Consider the following 21,167-nt stretch of genomic DNA (forward strand, 5'->3'; position numbering starts at 1 on the left):
AAAACATAATCAGAGAAGTGAGAAAATGCAGAAACAAAGGAAAACAGCTAAGCAAGACAAAAAAATAATAGTTTAGCCATAAAACAATTCAAGAACCTTTAGTTCCTCCTCAGGGGCTATAGATAATATCCTGAGCCATATCCAGGAGTTGTTTTGCAGATACTGACTCCTCCACCAGGTATATGAAGTTAACTGCCTTCTGACCACAAGCAGGTAAATCCCAAACCAGCTGGAACCAGATGATGTTGACTCCTGAAGTACCACCTAATTACCTCACCACCAAATTAATGAGAAGAGCATCTACCACCCTGCAACAGTCTCCCTCACCTTGCCTTTAAAAACTCTTCCCTGAAAGCCATCAAAGAGTTCAGGTCTTTTGAGCATGAGCTGCCTATACTCCTTGCTTGGACTTGCAATAAATGCAGCACCTTCCTTCACCATAACCTCATGTCAGTAAATTGGCTTTACTGCATGTAGGTGAGCAGACGCAAATTTGGTTTGGTAATACTATGACTCAGCAGACATAGGACTTACAGTCCAGGGATGACATTTTTTTGTTTTTTGCCACATCATGTGGCTTGTGGGATCTTAGTTCCCTGGCCAGGGACTGAACCTGAGCCCTCTGCAGTGAGAATATGGAGTCCTAATCACTGGACCGCCAGGGATGATAATTTTAAGGAAAGACAATTGAATATTGAAAATCTGAAGAACTACCTGTTGTATAGTTATAATCTGAGCCCCAGAATGAAATCAGAGCCTCTCAGGAATGGTGTATACTTGGCACCCACAGCAGCCACTGCCCACTCCCTAGTCTGAAACCCTCTTTATTGCCCAAGCAGAAACTGGTCTCAGCATGTTTAAAAAACAAACAAACAAAAAAAACCCACAACTTTTTATTTTGTATTGGGGTATAGCCAATTAATAATATTGTGATAGTTTCAGGTAAACAGCGAAGGGACTCAATCATATATATACATGTATCCATTCTCCTCCAAAGTCAGCATCCTTCTTAAAACAGTGGTCCAGGCATTCACTTTACTATAGCAGGCACTGGAATAACATTATTTATCATTCCTGAAAACTCTGTTAAAGTATTTGCAGGTTTCAAGAAGCAACCAAGACCAGCTTGATGCCATTAGGAAGGGAAAAGAAACAAGCGTACAGCCTGAAAGACGCTGGAGTAGGCCAGCCAAAGGCCACATGGTCAAATGGAATTTTAAAAACCATCTCACTTAGGGAACGAAATGTAATACTCCACGGGCTAGGCTGGTGCTATGGAATGGGTTTGGCCTGCTTGAAACCAAATACAGTGAGAATGCCGAAAGCAAAGCAGAGTATGAAACTGCAAAGTTCAATGAAACCAAAGAACCTTGACTGGACCTCTCCGCGGCTCCCCCTATACCCCGCACCCCCAACACTGATGGTACAAGCAAAGATTTTCCTCCTTAAATTCCCTTGGAAATAAACCAGATCAGCTACAGGCTTTGGGCAACATTGTAGCTTTCTCTTAAATTCAGCCAAGAATAGATTTGGCTGTGGAGTTGAACAAAATGTTCAATGGGGCCAACAGAGAGGGCTTGGTTCTCATTTAAAACAGAAAAAAAACATCACTGTGGTTTTGGCTGGGATCTTGGTGCATTCCATCATGCTCTGGCCCCAAGGCAGTCAGCATTAGCAAATTTTAGGATGGAGCAAAGGGTTGTCACTTTATCCTAAAAACTGAAATCCCAGATAGTAGGGATTTCCCTGGTGGTCCAATGGTTAAGAATCTGCCCGCCAACGGAGAGGACATGGGTTCAATCCCTGGTTTGGGAACTAAGATTCCTCATGCTGCAGGACAACTAAGCCTGTGCATCACAACTACTGAAGCCCACACACCCTAGAGCCTGTGCTCTGCCAGGAGAAGCCACGTCAATGAGAAGCCTGTGCATTTTAGCTAGAGAAAGCCTGCATGCAGCAATGAAGAGCTCATGCACCACAAGAAGACCCAACACAGCCACACACACACACACACACACACACACAAAACAGTAAAGAGGGTGTGCCTTGCTAGATGTACAGAGCTACTCATTTGGCTAAGGAAGGAACAGGCTTAGTCTTCACAGACCTTCTAGTGGGAACACAGGAGAGGGGACCTCCCAGACCATCACACCACCACCCAACTCCAGGTATAGCCAAGGAAGCAGAGCTTGCTTCGCTGGCTTGGTCAGGGCCTGACATTCTTTCCCCACTTCCAGGTTCCTCTAAGACACAGAGAGCTTTGGACAGAGTTTTGAGCCCTAAATGACTCTGGGGTGGGGTCATTCTGTGAGGAGTGGTCCCAGTGGGGAGGATGCTGGGGTATTGGGTGTCCTGTCAGAAATCTTCAGACTGAGCCTGGCTAACCACTACAATGCCCCTTAGAGAGGTAGGGTCTCCATGAGCGATGGCACGCTGCTCACTCAAGCCTTAGTGCTTCTCCTCTTGGACTCAGCATCTCCCTTCCTCACTCATTCATTGATTGTTATGACAGGTCTGGAAGCCCAGTAACACCAACATATGACCCTTTCTCCTCATTCCAAGTCTAGAGCAGGGGGGAGTGGGAATGGGAGCTTGGATCAAGGCTTGCTGGAAGTAGGTAGCATTTACCAGCTTGAGAACACATGCAATCCCCAGATACCTCTGGTCAACCCCCAGTCCTATCTCTCTTTACTCACCCCTGAGCCCCCAAGTTACAGCCAGAGTGCCAAGAGGAAGAGGATGGAGGAGGTCGAATGCGTTCATTGTCATCCTGCATCTGTAGACGAATGGGCCGGCGCAGTCCCCAGGAGATGTTCAGCAGCCCCTCCACAATAAACTCATCTTCCTCCTGCCACAAAGCAATTGGATAAGTCCAGAAAAGTCCCAAAGAAGCCAGCACCATGTTGTTTGTGGTAAATGACAGTTTTCTTGATGTGCTCAGGTAGGTGCACCCAAGTTATAGTCACACCTCAGCTCCAAGACACTCTCCAGGCTCTCAAGCTGAGCTCGGAGGTCAGCACACATTGCCTCAAAATTCATAGACATGTGCAAATTCTAACAATGGTTTCTTTGTTGTTTTTTATACTAATGACTTTAAAGAACAATAAATATATTTCTTAAAGTATGTGAGAAAATAGCCTGCTATTCTTAAATTACGCTAACAGAAGCAAGAGCTAAAACCTTGAATTAGCTATTTTTCCCCTCCCCTACTATAGAAAGTGATGTGTCTTTCATTATAACGTTTAGCAATCTGACCCACTGGTTGATGATTTAAAGTAACATTTCCTCAAGTTTGTTCAACAGAATACTAGCTCATCTGGCAGATGAACTGTTACCTTAAAAAGAGTATCAAGTGATCTTGTGAGTTGGGAGATGCTGTGTTATCAGATTTCTTAACAGCAGAACTTCCGAGAGCCAATAATTAACTAATGTGCTACATAATAACTCTCCAAGAGGTGAATAAATTCTGCAAGAATTCCAAATTTATACTCAAGGGTTGTTAATTGATAAGAATTTAAATGTGAAGGCCTTCTAAAAATACCTGATGTTTTATCCCAAAGAGATGGATCTCAGGAATCACCATACCCCTTGAGTCATCTACAGGACATACCTCAGAAAAGCTGTTTAAGGACCAAAATCTTGCTACTGATCCAGCCACTAATTAGTAGAAGGTTTGAGGACAGTGCCTAAAGAGTCAGGTCTTCTTTCTAGAATCTCAGCAAAACCTTTTGAACCCATGTTTTATAAGCAGGGTCAAGACTAAGGTCTGGGCTATGGCCACATCTTCAGGACAAGCCCCATGAAAGATGACACATGTTCAGTGAACAACCAATCCGGGTCCCAGGATCATCCTTAGAGAGGGAGGGGGTAATAAAAGAAGGCAGGAGAGGTGTGGAACAACTTTAGGGTGTTTGGGGATCTTAAGGAGAAAAGCATTATTTAAGCACAGGTTACATGTATGGTCTTCTAAGCGGTCAAGGCTGGCATCAATACTTTATACCACATGATTAGAGGGCAGAATTTAACCCAAAGTAGGACTTTGCCTAAGTGGTGTAGTGTGAGGAACATACAAAAAACCACTACATACTATCCCCAACCAGCCTGCCTTAGTAGCTGAAATTCTACCATCTGATATCTGTTTCTACAGATTAAATCAATATGGCTTGATAAGCTGAAAATGTGTTTAGAAGGGTATTACATGTACCTTCTTATCAGCCAAGAACACTTGAGTATAAATTACTCTGCCAGGCTCCCATATAATTCACCATCTACCCGAAACAGGCTCTACAGAATGGATACAGGGTGAGTAAACTTAGACTCAGGAAGGGCGCTGAGGAAAGACATATGGATAACAAAAGACATGCTAAGAAGGCATTCTAGGAAGGCTGCTGCAGTTGTGGGGAAAAGCCAAGAGTTACCACCCAAAGCTTATGTAACTTGTCCAGATTGCTGCAACAGCACATGGGCCAGATGTGGCAACACAGAGGACAGGGTGAGGCTCCTGAATTGCCCAAGAGGAAAAAGGTTGCTTGAGTACCATCTGAAATAGCCATTTCATGAAAGCATCCTTTTGGAGGGTCCTCCTTCTGAGGCTAGTATTAGTCCAGCCACAGGAATATCTCCAAAACAGAAAACTCATTCTTTTTAGAAAAAATCTGGGCCCGGGGTGTACTTCCAAAGAACTCTAGGGACTCCCAATAACATCACTAACATTGAGAGGCTACTCACTGTGGCAAAAGAGGCAGAGACCCTCTTGGTTAGGGTGACATGGAGACATGGAGACCCAGAAGACATGGAGACGAAGACTGGGCTGGCCACTAGGGGAGGAGCCCCAAGACCTTCCCTGTGACTCCTTACCTCACGATGTCGGAGCTGCAAATTTTGGCCTTCGTAGTACAAGTTGTAGGTCTTCAAATGCAGAAGAAGTTCATTCCTTATGAGAAAAATACAAAAGGTGTCACAATCTCAGCTAAAATCACTTATAATGCAATTACTCCCTCTTTTTTTCACCTCTAATCTGGCCTTCAGTCACTCCAGTTGGGGTGTTTGTCTACATGTGTACATACACACAAATACACACACCCATGGTGTGTAGAACCACCAGTCTTCCATCACAAACTTTCCCAGGATCAAGATCAAGAGTAAATACTACCTAGAACAGACTTAATGTAAGGAGCAACTCCAGAAAACCAAGGAGGTCTGGTCTGCTGACAATGGTTAGCAGCTCTCACTACATTTCTCAAACCCAAGCTAAATACACAGGCCTTGTTAAACCACAGATTCATAGAAGCGAATGCACTTTAAAGCCCACACACAAGGTTTCTTTAGCCTCTCCACAGACTTTCCTCTCTCACAAATGCTGTGAGAAGAGGACATTCACTACAGACCTTCATGAGACTCAGAAACTCCAAGGATTTCAGGAAGTTAAAAGGGAGAGCTCTGGGCCCCATTGACTTAGGCTTCATTGACATACCTTTGTTGTTTAGTCGCTAAGTTGTATCCAAGTCTTTACAACCCCATGGACTATAGTCACCAGGCTCCTCTGTTCGTGGGATTCCCCAGGCAAGAATACTGAAATGGGGTGCTATTCCTTTCTCCAGGGGATTCTCCCAATCCAGGTATTGAACCCATGTCTCCTGCATTGCAGGCAGATTATTTACTGTTGAACCACATGGGAACCCCTAATGTAATATTCTGCATTACTCTTCTAATGTACTTTTCTACTCTCCTTCAAGAGGTGCTTTTGTCTCTTTATCCTACGTGCTTTTAGTTCATAAAAACATTTTTTAAAAACCTTACAAGGCCTCTAAATACTGGTTTCCAAGTTGTTCCCCTGGGACCATAGCTGTCAATACTAAACATGGAAGAGAGAGCATATGACGCCCTTTGTGATCAGAGTGAGAGCTGTCAAACCTGAAAATGCTCTGATCAAGTTTTATCCGAAAGTGAATGCAGGGAGGCCTGGGAGGAGGGAGGAGCTTGCGGAGACTGAAGTATGCTTCTGCCTCTTCTCAGGCAAGAGGCAAGGGCGTTCTGTCACTTTAAGTCCAGTCATTCAGTGTAAAGATTTGGGGCTGTCACAACCAACTCCTCCTCCTAGAAACTCTCCAGGACATCAACTCTTCCGAGCCTCTAAAGGTACCATGTCTTGACCCCCTTAACTTCACTCCCTATGGCCAGGCTCTGGGGGCATGTTCTTCATCTATAGCAGCAAACTTGCTTGATGCTCTCACTAGTCCACACGCAGCTGCTTTCTCCTTCTCACACACATGAGCTCCTCTCGTGTACAGAGGAGGCTCCTCTGCCAGTGGCTTCCCTCCACATGGGACCGGCCACTGCAAGGACAATACCATAACAAAAAATCTTACTTGGAAATGTATTTATCTTGTCCACACGGGACTAGGGAAGTTTGGTGATGGTAGTCCATTCTTTCTTTCTCTTTTCATCAGAAGAAGAGGCCTATATTTGAAAGAAGATAGCAGTTAATGTCCAGTTGGGTCTTTAAGAAGTCAGCAGAACATGGTCCAGGGGGTGGGAGCACATGGTTCTTTGTCCCTGCCCCAGATACATAGCTTGAGCAGCCCAGCACTGACAAAGGGCCAGGGAGATGCCACACTGTTGGCTGCTGCCTCTGCTTGCCAGAGCTTCTGAGAAAAAAACCCAAACAAAAGATGACAATCCAGGCACAGCCCCAAAACAAATGCCCAAGCCACAGCCACAGACGATGCTGGCACCCAAGCTGATTTGAAGGAATGAATCTTCCTGAAGAGAACTTCACTACACAGAATAGAGATTTGTCTGAAAAGGAAGGTTGATAGTACTGAGATATACTGAAGATTGGTAAACAACCTAAAAGAATGCCCAAAGAAAAATGGGCACAATAAATCACAGCATATACATCATCATTAAAACATGACAATATGAAAGGCAATTTAATTACCTGAGAAAATGACAATACATTATGAAAACAAAGTTATAAAACTATGAGTCCAATTTTGTTTAATATACATGTAAGGCTCCCCTTGTGGCTCAGATGGTAAAGAATCTGCCTGCAATGTTGGAGACCCAGGTTCGATCCCTGGGTTGGGAAGATTCCTTGGAGAAGGAAATGGCAATCCACTCCAGTATTCTTGCCTAGAGAATTCCATAGACACCGGAGCCTGGCAGGCTACAATCCAAGGAGTCTCAAAGAGTTGGACAAAACTGAGCAATTATACTTTCAAGGGTAGTTACCTTAGTGATAAAGAATTCACCTGCCAATGCAGGAGACACAGGAGGAGATGTGAGTTGGATCCCAGGGTCAAGAAGATCCCCTGAAGGAGGAAATGGCAACCCAATCCAGTATTCTTGCCTGGGAAATCCCATAGACAGAGGAGCCAGGCAGGCTACAGTCCATGGGGCCGCAAAGCTCCATGATGTGACTGAGCAGGCATGCATGCAAGCATACAATATGCACATATATACACATTACTTTGTTGCATGCCAGCAAAGTAACGCTCAAAATTCTCCATGCCAGACTTTAACAGTACGTGAACCAAGAACTTCCAGATGTACAAGGTGGATTTAGAAAAGGAAGAGGAATCAGAGACCAAATTGCCAACATCTGCTGCATCATAGTAAAAGCAAGAGAACTTTAGAAAAACATCTATTTGTGCTTCAAAGACTACGCTAAAGCCTATGACTGTGTGGCTCACAACCGCTGTAGAAAATTCTTAAAGAGATGGGAATACCAGATCACCTTACCAACCTCCTGAGAAACCTGTAGGCAGGTCAAGAAGGAACAGGTAGAACCAGACATGGAACAATGGACTGGCTCAAAATTGAGAAAGGAGTACATCAAGGCTGTATATTGTTACCCTGCTTATTTAACTTCTATGCAGAGTACATCATGCAAAATGCTGGGCTGGATGAAGCACAAGCTGGAATGAAGATTGCCGGGAGAAATATCAATAAGCTCAGATATGCAGATGACATCACCCTAATGGCAGAAAGAGAAAAGGAATTAAAGAGCTTCTTGATGAAGGTGAAAGAGGAGAGTGAAAAAGTTGACTTAAAACTCAATATTCAATAAATGAAGATCATGGCATCTGGTCCCATCACCTCAAGGCAAATAGATGGGGACAAAGTGGAAACAGTGACAGACTTTATTTTCTTGGGCTCCAAAATCACTGCAGGTGGTGACTGCAGCCACGAAATTAAAAGATGCTTGCTCCTTGGAAGAAAACCTATGACAAACCTAGAGAGCATATTAAAAAGCAGAAACATTATTTTGCCAGCAAAGGTCCATCTAGTCAAAGATATGGTTTTTCCAGTAGTCATGTGTGGATGTGAGAGGTGGACCATAAAGAAGGCTGAATGCTGAAGAACAGATGTTTTTGAGCTGTGATGTTGAAGAAGACTCTTGAGAATCCCTTGGATTGCAAGATCAAACCAGTCAATAATAAAGGAAATCAGTCTTGAATATTCACTGGAAGGACTGATGTGAAGCTCCAATACTTTGGCTACATGATGCAAACAGCCAACTCATTAGAAAAGACCCTGAGGCTGGGAAAGATTGAAGGCAGGAGGAGAAGGGGACGACAGAGGATGAGATGGTTGGATGGCACACTGACTCAATGGACATGAGTATGAGCAAGCTCCAGGGGTTGGTGAAGGACAGGGAAGCCTGGCGTGCTATGATCCATGGGGTTGCAAAAAGTCAGACACGACTGAACGACTGAACAAGAACAACATACATTCATCTGAATGGATATATATATAAATATTAGGGTTTTTCAACCTCAGCACTATTGACTTTGGGGGCTAGGTCAGTCTTTGTTGTGAGGGCTGTGCTGTGCATCGAAACATGTTTAGCAGTATCCTTCGCCCTTACCCACCAGATGCCAGCAGCATGGCCCCCAGTCATGACGATCAAAAACGTCTCAGGACATTACCACTGTCCCCTGGGAACTAATCTGCCCCCAGTTGAGAACTTTTGGCATACGTATATGTAAGTGAATGAAAGGCCAGCTCTCTCAGGTAACAGTATTATTAGAATTTTTCTCAAGTATTTTATTCTGAAATTTTTCAGAAACGAAATTTAAGAAGACAAGGAATACCAATATAATTTTGGCTAGTCTATCCTTAACATTTACTATCCTTACATTATAACACATCTGTCCATCTCTTTATCCATTCAATAATTCATCTTATTTTTCACAAAAAGAAGATGTCCTTTTCATCATAGGGGACTGGAATGCAGAAGTACAAAGGTAAGAGATACCTGGAGTAACAGGCAAGTTTGGCCTTGAAATACAAAATGAAGCAGGGCAAAGGATAACAGTTTTGCCAAGAGAACACAACTCATCATAGCAAACACCCTCTTCCAACAACACAAGAGAGGACTCTACACATGGATATCACCAGATGGTCAATACCGAAATCAAATTGATTATATTCTTTGCAACTGAAGATGAAGAAGCTGTTTACAGTCAGCATAAACAAGACCGGGAGCTGACTGTGGGTCAGATTATGAACTCCTTATTGCTAAATTCACATTTAAATTGAAGAAATTAGGGAAAACCACTAGACCATTCAGGTGTGACCTAAATCAAATCACTTATGATTATACAGTGGAAGTGACAAATAGATTGAAGGGATTAGATCTGATAGAGTGCCTGAAGAACTATGAACGGAGGTTCATTACATTGTACATTGTACAGGAGGCAGTGATCAAAACCATCCCCAAGAAAAAGAAATTCAAAATGGTTGTCTGAGGAGTCCTTACAAATAGCTGAGAAAAGAAGAGAAGTGCAAGGCACAGAGTAAAGGAAAGATATAAGCATCTGAATGCAGAGTTCCAAAGAATAGCAAGGAGAGATAAGAAAGCCTTCCTCAGTGATCAATGCAAAGAAATAGAGGAAAACAATAGAATGCAAAAGACCAGAGATCTCTTCAAGAAAATTAGAGATACCAAGGGAACATTTCATGCAAAGATGGGCTCGATAAAGGACAGAAATGGTATGGACCTAACAGAAGAGAAGATATTAAGAAGAGGTGGCAAGAATACACAAAAGAACTATACAAAAAAGATCTTCATGACACAGATAACCATGGTGGTGTGATCACTCACCAAGAGCCAGACATTCTGGAATGCAAACTCAAGTAGGCCTTAGGAAGCAGTAGCAAGAACAAAGCTAGTGGAGGTGATGGAATTCCAGTTGAGCTATTTCAAATCTTAAAAGACGATGCTGTTGAAGTTCTGCACTCAATATGCCAGCAAATTTGGAAGACTCAGCAGTGGCCACAGGACTGGAAGGTCAGTTTTCATTCCAATCCCAAAGAATGTTGCATCTACTACACAATTGCAGTCATTTCACATGCCTGCAAAGCAATGCTCAAAATTCTCCAAGCCAGGCTTCAACAGTACATGAACTGTGAACTTCCAGATGTTCAAGCTGGATTTAGAAAAGGCAGAGGAACCAGAGATCAAATTGCCAACATCCATTGGATTATAGAAAAAGCAAGAGAGTTCCAGAAAAACATCTACTTCTGCTTTATTGATTACGCCAAAGCCTTTGACTGTGTAGATCACAACAAATTGTGGAAAATTCTTCAAGAGATGCGAATACCGGACCACTTTACCTGTTTCCTGAGAAATCTGTATGCAGGTCAAAAAGCAACAGTTAGAATTGGACATGGAACAACAGACTGGTCCCAAATTGGGAAAGGAGTACATCAAGGCCATATATTGTCACCCTGCTTATTTAACTTATATGCAGAGTACATCACATGAAATGCTGGGATGGATGAAGCACAAGCTGGAATGAAGATTGCTGGGAGAAATATCAATAACCTCAGATATGCAAATGACACCATCCTTATGGCAGAAAGTGAAGAAGAACTAAAGAGCCTCTTGATGAACGTGAAAGAGGAGAGTGAAAAAGTTGGCTTAAAACACAAGATTCAGAAAACTAAGATCATGGCATCTGGTCCCATCACTTCATGGCAAATAGATGGGGAAACAATGGAAACAGTGAGAGACTTTATTTCTTGGGGCTCCAAAATCACTGCAGATGGTGACTGCCACCATGAAATTAAAAGATGCTTCCTCCTTGGAAGAAAAGCTATGACCAACCTAGACAGCATATTAAAAAGCAGAGACATTACTTTGCCAACAAAGGTCCAAATAGTCAAAGCTATGGTTTTTCTAGTATTCATGTATGGATGTAAGGGCTGGACTATAAAGATAGCTGAGCACTGAAGAATTGATGCTTTTGAACTGTGGTGTTGGAGAAGACTCTTGAGAGTTCCTTGGACTGCAAGATCCAATCAGTCCATCCTAAAGGAAATCAGTCCTGAATATTCATTGGAAGGACGGATGCTAAAGTTGAAACTCTAATACTTTGGCCACCTGATGTGAAGAACTGATTCATTGGAAAAGACCCTGAGCCTGGGAAAGATTGAAAGCAGGAGGAGAAGGGGACGACAGAGGATGAGATGGTTGGATGGCATCACCAACTCGACAGACATGAGTTTGAGCAAGCTCCAGGAGTTGGTGATGGACAGGGAAGCCTGGCAGGCTGCAGTCCACGGGGGCACAAAGAGTCGGACAGAACTGAGTGATTAAACTGAACTGAACCCTTAGCATTTACTATTCTTACACTATCACACATCTGTCCATCCCTTTATCCATTCAATAATTCATCTTATTTTTCATACATTTCAAAGTAAATTACACACAAAACATCTTAGCAATTTAAGAAGCTGAAATCATACTATCTTTTCCAACCACAGTGTATTAAATTAAAAATCAATAGTAGAAAAAAACTGAAAAATTCACAAATACGTGGAAATTACACAACACACTCCTGAAAAACCAAAGAGACAAAGAAGAAACAAAAAAGAAATTTAAAAACATCTTAAATAGAAACAGAAGCAAACACACTGTTATGAGATACACCAAAAGCACCTCTAAGAGGGAAGTTTATAGCAATACATACCTCCATTAAAAAAAAAAAAAAAAGATCTCTAATGAACAATCTAATTTTACACCTTAAAGAACTAAAAAAGAAAAAACTAAGTCTACAACTAGCAAAAAGAAGGAAACAGCAAATATCAGACCAGAAATAAATGAAATGGAAACCGGGAAAATGATAGAAAAGGTCAATGAAACTAAGAGCTGGGTTTTTTTTAAACAAGATAAACAAGTAGAAATGTATAAGTTGAATCAAGAATTACATTTATTGATTTGTATATATTGAACCATACTTGTATTCCAAGGGAAAATCTCACTTGACCATTCGTGCATGATCCTTTTAATGCACTGTCGAAATTCAGTTTGCCAGTATTTTGTTGAGAATTTTTCTATTCATATTCATCTAGTATTTTGACCTTGGTTGTTGTTCAGTCGCTCAGTTGTGTTGGACTTTTTGCGACGCTATGGACTGCAGCATGCCAGGCTTCCCTGTCCTTCACTATCTCCTAAAGTTTGCTCAAACTCATGTCCATTGAGTCAGTGATCCCATCCAACCATCTCATTCTCTGTCACCTTCTTCTCCTCCTGCCCTCAATCTTTCCCAGCATCAGGGTCTTTTCCAATTAGTTGGCTTGTAGCTGTTTTTTTTTTTTTTTTTTGTAATGTCTTTATCTGGCTTTGGTATCTGGCCTTGTAAAATGAGTTTGACAGTGTTCCATCCTCTTCAATTTTTTGTAAGAATTTGAGAAGGATCAATATTAACACTTCTTTAGACATTTGGTAGAATTCACCAGTGAAACCATTTGATCTTGGGCTTTCCTTTGTTGAGAGGTTTCTAACTGTGGATGCTCAATATCACTAATAATCAGGGAAACACAGATTATGCAACCTACTAAATATAGGATGGATAAACAATAAAGTCCTACTGTACAGCACAGGGAAATACATTCATCATTCTGTGATAAACTATGATGGAAAAAATATGAAAAAGAATATGTATGTGTACAACTGAGTCACTTTACTATACAGCAATAATTAAATATGACATTATAAATCAACTATACCTCGATAAATTATAAAAAAAAACCACAATGAGATATCATTTCACACCTGTTAGAATGGCTATCATTATAAAGACATGAGACAACAAGCGCTGGTGAGGATGCAGGAAAATTGAAACCCTTATGAACCACAAGTGAGACTGTGAAATGGTGCAGCCACTATAGGAAACAGTATGGCAATTTCTGAAAACACAATGACCTAAAAGCTATGGGAAGAGGTGAAAGCAGTTCCAAGAGGGAAGTTGATAGCAATACAAGTTTACCTCAAGAAATGAGAAAAACATCCAATAAACAACCTTACCTTACACCTAAGCAAATGAAAAAGCACAAAATCCACCAAAGTTGGTAGAAGGAAGAAACTATAAAGATAAGAGTAGAAATAAATGAAAAAGAAACAAAGGAAACAATAGCAAAGATCAATAAAACTAAAAGCTGGTTCTTTGAGAAGATTAACAACATTGGTAAACCATTAGCCAGACTTATCAAGAGAAAAAGGAAGAAGACTCAAATCAATAAAATTGAAAATGAAAAAGAAGTTACAACAGACAATGCAGAAATAGAAAGGGTCATAAGAGACTACTATGAGCAACTCTATGCCAATAAAACGGATAACCTGGAAGAAACAGGCAAATTCTTAGAAAAGTACAACCTTCCAAAACTGAACCAGGAAGAAAGATAAATCACGAACAGACCAATCACAAGCACTGAAATCGAAACTGTGATCAAAAATATTCCAACAAACAAAAGCCCAGGGTCAATGGCTTCACAGTTTAATTCTGTCAAACATTTAGAGAAGAGCTAACACCTATCCTTCTCAAATTATTCCAAAAAACTTGCAGAGGGAGGAAAACTCAAAACTCATTCTATGAGGCCACAATCACCCTGATACCAAAACCAGGTAAAGATGTCACATAAAAAGAAAATTACAGGCTAATATCACTGATGAACATAGATGCAAAAATCCTGAACAGAATACTAGCAAACAAATCTGACAACACATTAAAAGGATCATACACCATGATCAAGTGGGATTTATCCCAGGGGTACAAGAATTCTTCAGTATATGCAAATCAATCAAAGTGATACACCATATTAACAAATTGAAAGATATAAACCATATGATCATCTCAATAGCTGCAGAAAAAGCTCCTGAAAAAATTCAATGCTGATTTATGATAAAAGAAACTCTGCAGAAAATGGGCATAGAAGGAACATACCTCAATATAATAAAGGCCATATATGACAAACCCAGAGCAAACATTATTCTCAATGGTGAAAAACTGAAAGCACTTTCTCTAAGATCATGAATAGGACAAGGGTGCCCACTCTCACCATTATTATTCAGTATAGTTTCAGAAGTCCTAGCCATTTAAATCAGAGAAGACAAAGAAATAAAAGCAATCCAGATTGAAAAAGAAGTAAAACTCTTACTATTTGTAGATGACACAATACTATACATAGAAAACCCTGAAGATGCCACCAGAAAATTACTAGAGCTAATCAATGAATTTACTTAAAGTTTCAGGATACAAAATTAATACACTGAAATCTCTTGCATTCCTATACACTAAGAATGAAAAATCAGAAAGAGAAATTTAGGAAACAATCCCATTTACCACTGGAACAACAACAAAAAATAAAATATCTAGGAATAAACCTACCTAAACAGACAAAAGACCTACGGGTATGTGGGCTCAGTTTCTCAGTGGTATCTGTCTCTCTGCAGCCCCACAGACTGTAGCCCACCAGGCTCCTCTGTCCATGGAATATTGCAAGCAAGAACACTGGAGCCAGTTGCATTTCCTGTTCCAGAGGATCTTCCCAATCCAGGGACTGAACCCATGTCTCCTGTGCCTCCTGCACTGGCAAGTGGATTCTGTACCACTGAGCCACCTGGAAAGCCCAAAGCCCTGTACACAGAAAACTATAAGACACTAATGAAAGAAATCAAAAATGACACAAACAAATAAAGACATATATCATGTTCCTGGATTGGAAGAATCAATATTGTGAAAATGACTATACTACCCTAAGCAAACTGCATATTCAATGCAATCCCTAGCAAATTACCAGTTGCATTTTTTTGCAGAACTAGAACAAAAAAACTTCACAATTTCTATGGAAATACAAAGGATCCCAAATAGCCAAAACAATCTTGAAAAAGCAGAATAGAGCTGCAGGAATCAACCTTCCTAACTTCAGACTACACTACGAACCTACAGTCATCAAGATAGTATGGTACTGGTACAAAAACAGAAATATAGATCAGTGGAACAAGATAGAAAGCCCAGAGATAAACCCATGCACCTATAGGCAACTTATCTTTGACAAAGGAGGCAAGAATATATAACAGAGAAAAGAGTCTTTCAATAAGTGGTGCTGGGAAAACTGAACAGCTATGTGTAAAAGAATGAAATTAGAACACTTCCTAATAACATACACAAAAATAAACTCAAAATAGATTAAAGATCTAAATGTAAAGCTAGAAACTATGAAACTCTTAAGAGGAAAATATAGGCAGAACATTCAGACATAAATCACAGCAATATTCTCTTTGACCTGCCTCCTAGAGTAATGGAAATAAAAACAAAAATAAACAAGTGGGACCTAATTAAACTTTAAAGTTTTTACACAGCAAAGGAAATTATGAACAATTTTGAAAAGACAACCCTCAGAATGGCAGAAAATAATTGCAAATGAAACAACTGACAAAAGGTTATAATCTCCAAAATATACAAGCAGTTCATACAGCTCAATACCAGAAAAACAAACCCAATCAAAAAATGGTCAGAAGACCTAAACAGACATTTCTCCAAAGAAGACACACAGATGGTCAACAAACACAAGATGCTCAACACTGCTCATTATTCAGTTCAGTTCAGTTCAATTCAGTCTCTCAGTCATGTCCGACTCTTTGCAACCTAATTGCCTGGAGAATCCCAGGGACGGGGAAGCCTGGTGGGCTTCCATCTATGGGGTTGCACACAGTCGGACATGACTGAAGTGACTTAGCAGCAGCAGCAGCAGACTGCAGAATGCCAGGCCTCCCTGTCCATCACCAACTCCCGGAGTTGACTCAAACTCATGCCCATTGAGTAGGTGATGCCACTCAACCATCTCATCGTCTATTTCCCTGATGCTGGGAAAGATTCTTCAGTCTTTCCCAGCATTAGGCTCTTTTCTAATGAGTCAGTTCTTCATATCAGGTGGCCAAATTATTGGAGTTTCAGCTTCAGCATCAGTCCTTCCAATGAATATTCAGGACTGATTTCCTTTAGGATGGACTGGTTGGATCTCCTTGCAGACCAAGGGACTTTCAAGAGTCTTCTCCAACACCACAGTTCAAAAGTATCAATTCTATAGCACTCAGCTTTCTTTATATTCCAACTCTCACATCCATACATGACTACTGGAAAAACCACAGCTTTGACTAGACAGACCTTTGTTGGCAAAGTAATGTCTCTGCTTTTTAATATGCTGTCTAGGTTGGTCATAATTTTTCTTCCAAGTAGCAAACGTCTTTTAATTTCATGACTGCAGTCACTATCTGCAGTGATTTTGGAGCCGAAAAAAATGAAGTCTGTCACCGTTTCCACTGTTTCCCCATCTATTTGCCATGAAGTGATGGGTCCAGATGCCATGATCTTAGTTTTCTGAATGTTGAGTTTTATGCCAACTTTTTCACTCTCCTCTTTCACTTTCATCAAGAGGCTCTTTAGTTCTTCTTTGCTTTCTGCCATAAGGGTGGTGTCATCTGCATATCACCCATTATTAGAGAAATGCAAATCAAAACTACAATGAGGTATCACCTCACATCAGTCAGAATGGCCATCATCCAAAAAAAACCAAAAAAAAACAAAAAAAATCTACAAACAATAAATCCTGGAGAATATGTGGAGAAAAGGGAATCCTCTTGCATAGTTGGTGGGAATGTTGACATAGCCACTGTGGAGAATGGTATGCAGATGCCTTAAAAAAAAAACAAAAAAAAACTAGGACTAAAACTACCATATGACCCAGCAATGCCACTATGGGGCATATACCCTGAGAAAACCTTAACTGAAAAAGACACACACCCCCCAATGTTTCTTACAGCACTATTTACACTAGATAGGACATGGAAGCAACTTAGATGTCCATCAATAGATAAATGGATAAAGAAGCTGGTAGATACATACAAGGAATTATTACTCAGTCATAAAAAGGAACACATTTAAGTTAGTTCTACTGAGGTAGATGAACCTAGAGCCTGTTATACTGAGTGAAGTAAGTCAGAAAGAGAAAAACAAATATTGTATATTAATGCACATACATGGAATCTAGAAAAATGGTACTGACGAACATATATTTTCAGGGTAGAAACAGAGATGTAGACATAGAAAACAGACTGGACGCAGTGGGGAAAAGAAAGGGTGGGACGGGTTTGAGAGAATAGCCATGAAACATGTACATTACCATATGTAAAATGGATAGCTATTGGAAAGTTGCTGCATAGCACAGGGAGCTCAACCTAGTACTCTGAGACAACCTAGAGGAGTGGAATGAGATGGAGGGTGGGAGAGAGGGAGGTTCAAGAAGGAGGGGACATATGTATATTTATGGCTGATTCATTCCCACTCCAGTACTCTTGCCTGGAAAATCCCATGGATGGAGGAGCCTGATGGGCTGCAGTCCATGGGGCCGCTAAGAGTTGGACACGGCTGAGCGGCTTGACTTTCACTTTTCACTTTGATGCATTGGAGAAGGAATGGCAACCTACTCCAGTGTTCTTGCCTGGAGAACTCCAGGGACGGGGGAGCCTGGTGGGCTGCCGTCTATGGGGTCGCACAGGGTCGGACACGACTGAAGTGACTTAGCAGCATGTTGTTGAATGGGAGAAACCAACACAACGTTGTAAAGCAATTATCCTGCTTGGGGCTGGCGCCCTGGGATGACCCAGAGGGATGGTACAGGGATGGAGGTGGGAGGGGGTTCAGGATGGGGAACACGTGTATACCCGTGGCGGATTCATGTTGATGTATGGCAAAACCAATACAATATCGTAAAGTAATTAACCTCCAATTAAAATAAATAAATTTATATAAAAAACAAAAAACAAAACAAAAACACAGTATGGCAGTTTCTCAAAAACTTAAAAATAGAACTGCCATACAATCCAGCAATTCTACCTCTGGGTACATACCCCAGAGAACTGAAAGTAGGACCTGAAATGATATTTGTACACCCATGTTCTTCATAGCATTTATAACAAAAGCCATTCAGGTACCTATTAGCAGATGACTAGATTAATAATACATCTATACAATTCAGACTTAAAAATGAACGATACCCTGTCATATGTTACAACATGGATGAACCATGGGGACATTACACCAAGTGAAATAATCTAGTCACAAAATGACAAATACTGTATAATTTTGCTTAAATGAGGTACCTAGGTCAAATCCAAAGAGACAAGAAAGTAGAATGGTGGTTGCCAGGGGTTGGGGAAAGGGAAATAGCAAGTTACTACTGATATTTAATGGGTATAGTTTTAATTTTGCAGGATGAAGAGTTCCGTGGATGGATAATGTGATGATGGCTGCACAACCATGTGAATGTACTTAATGCTACTGAACTGTACACTTACAAATGGTTATAGTGGTACATTTTATGTATGTTTTGCCACAAAACTTTAAATGGAAAAACCAGGCAGAAAATCAGTGTTATAGTGACATAATGTGAAAAAGATTCAACGCACTCCTGCTGGCTTTGAAGCTGGAGGAAGAAGGGTGTGAGCAGAAGAAATGTGGGAAAGGCTTTTAGAAGCTGGAAAGGACAAGGAAACACCCTTAATCTGGACTTGCGTGGTGTCCCAGGTGCTTTCTGGAGGAAGTGAACTCTAAACTGAGACCTCAGTGACGAGACGGAGCTGGCAAAGGTGAAGGGCAGAGTGGTCCAGGCAGAAGGCGCATGCACCAAGACGCAGTAGTACATATGCTGGAGCTTGACCATGTCAGGGAGTTTGGACTCTGAAGTGCAATGGGATGGGGTGTGTGGTAGGCTGAACAATGGCCACCAAAGATATCTAGGTCCTAATCCCTGGAACCTGTCCATGTCACTTTATATGAAGATAGGGACTTTGCAGATGTGATTAAATTAAGGATCTGGAAACAGGAAGACTATCCTAGATTACCTGCACACGTGCACTCAGTCATGTCCCTCTCTTTATGACCCCATGAACTGTAGCCCACTATAGTCCTCTGTCCATGGAATTTTCCAGGCAAGAATACCAGAGTGGGTGGCCACCTAGATCAGTTCAGTTCAGTTGTTCAGTCGTGTCCAACTCTTTGCAACCCCATGGACTCAGCAGGCCAGGCCTCCCTGTCCATCACCAACTCCCAGAGTTGACTCAAACTCAGGTCCATTGAGTTGGTGATTCTATCCAACCATCTCATCCTCTGTCATCCCTTCTCCTCCCGCCTTCAATCTTTCCCAGCATCAGGCTCTTTTCCAATGAGTTAGTTCTTCGCATCAGGTGGCCAAAGTATTGGAGTTTCAGCTTCAGCATCAGTCCTTTCAATGAATACTCAGGACTGATTTCCTTTAGGATGGACTAGTTGGATCTCCTTGTAGTCCAAGGGACTCTCAAGAGTCTTCTCCAACACCACAGTTCAAAAGCATCAATTCTTCAGTGCTCAGCTTTCTTTATATAAGCCTAATTAGATTACCTGAGTGGACCTTAAATATAATCACACGTATCCTTAAAAGAAAGTCAGAGGGAGATTCTGCTACAGACAGCCTCAACAGAGAAAGATATTTGAAGATGCTACTCTGGATGAAAGATGGAGAAAGGGACCATTAGCCAAGGAACACAGCGAGAAAAGGCAAGGAAATTAACCCTCCCCCCTCACCCCTCCCCAAAGGCTCTAGAGGGAGGGCAACCCTACTAACTCCTTGGTTTCAGCCCACTGAAACCAATGTCAGGCTTCTGGCCTCCAGAATGTAAGAGAGTACATTTTTGTTGTTTTAAGCCATCAAGTCTGTGATCATTTTTTACAGTGGCAACAGGAAAATAAGGGGAGTTATAAGGGAAGGGTGTAATCTGATTTGAATTTTGGAATGATTACCTCATTCTACTCTTTACTTTGAGATAGGATTAGGGAAGAAAACAGAGGCAAAGGGACCAATTGAGAGGCCTGTCCCAGGGAAGCAGGCAGTGGGGATGGAGTAACAGTGTCCAGTGAGTTTAAAGAGGTAGAGAAAAAAGTCACACTCCATCAGTAAAAAGATTTGGAAAGGGCCAGATTCCCACATTACACTGGGCTGCTAGGCAGCCATGCAGTCACAAACACTGCTGTGAGGAATATGGGCCGAATCTGAGGCAGGTCACGGAACCCTATGATGCTGAAGACAGGAAACCCTGCCAGGTCTGTGCCCCAGGAAAGAGCCAGTGTGGAGCTCCCAGGGAGGGAATCCTGGCCCTGCTGAGGGGAGGGAGGTCAGGAGAGTGGCAAGGTCACCAAGGAGAGAGTAGGGAGGACTAAAGGGCAGGGCCAAGGGCAGGGATCAATGAACCCACTAGGTTAGGCATAGGCAGGAAAAAAAGAGTCCCTGGAAGAGGAGGAAAAAGAGGAGACACAGTATCTTGGAAACCAAGGGAAGGAGTCCGTGATCAGCAGAGCCAGGAGCTGGTGGTGGGAACCCAAGGAATAGAAACAAAGAGCAGTCTCTGATTTACCACATAAGGTCATGAGGGACCTCAGCCAGAGCCAGTTCCTAAGTTTAGATAGAGTGGAAATCAGATTAGTGGTGCCTGTCCATTGACAGACCTCATCCTGAACATTCACGTCTTTCTCCAGCCAGGGAAATGTTATCCTATACTAGCTTTGATTGCTGCTTCTCTTCCTTCCATTCTTGGTTTATCTTCTGCAATGTCTGTCCTCTCTCTCCAGCACTATTCAGTTCAGTTCAGCTGCTCAGTTGTGTCTGACTCCTTGCAACCCCATGGACTGCAGCACACCAGGCTTCCCTGTCCATCACCAACTCCCAGAGCTTGCTCAAACTCATGTTGCTGATGCGATCCAACCATCTCATCCTCCGCTGTCCCCTTCTCCTCCTGCCTTCAATCTTTCCAAGCATCAGGGTCTTTTCCAGTGAGTCAGTTCTTT

General features: G+C 41.7%; 1 protein-coding gene across 4 annotated transcripts in view; it reads right to left on the minus strand.

The window, feature by feature from the left end:
* RASSF2 (Ras association domain family member 2) overlaps nucleotides 1–21,167 on the minus strand; it is a 58,923-nt gene that overhangs the window by 19,811 nt on the left and 17,945 nt on the right. For all 4 annotated transcript variants that reach the window (XM_061436588.1, XM_061436585.1, XM_061436586.1 and 1 more), the window contains exons 2-4: nucleotides 6,369–6,459; nucleotides 4,858–4,933; nucleotides 2,697–2,848 (exon numbers count right to left, since the gene is read on the minus strand). In XM_061436588.1, coding sequence (XP_061292572.1) covers nucleotides 2,697–2,848; nucleotides 4,858–4,933; nucleotides 6,369–6,427 — 287 coding nt within the window. In that variant the 5' untranslated portion in view covers nucleotides 6,428–6,459. The remainder of the gene's footprint in view (nucleotides 1–2,696; nucleotides 2,849–4,857; nucleotides 4,934–6,368; nucleotides 6,460–21,167) is intronic.

The sequence above is a fragment of the Bos javanicus genome, chromosome 13 (assembly GCF_032452875.1).
Source record: "Bos javanicus breed banteng chromosome 13, ARS-OSU_banteng_1.0, whole genome shotgun sequence".
Taxonomy (NCBI): Eukaryota; Metazoa; Chordata; class Mammalia; order Artiodactyla; family Bovidae; genus Bos; species Bos javanicus.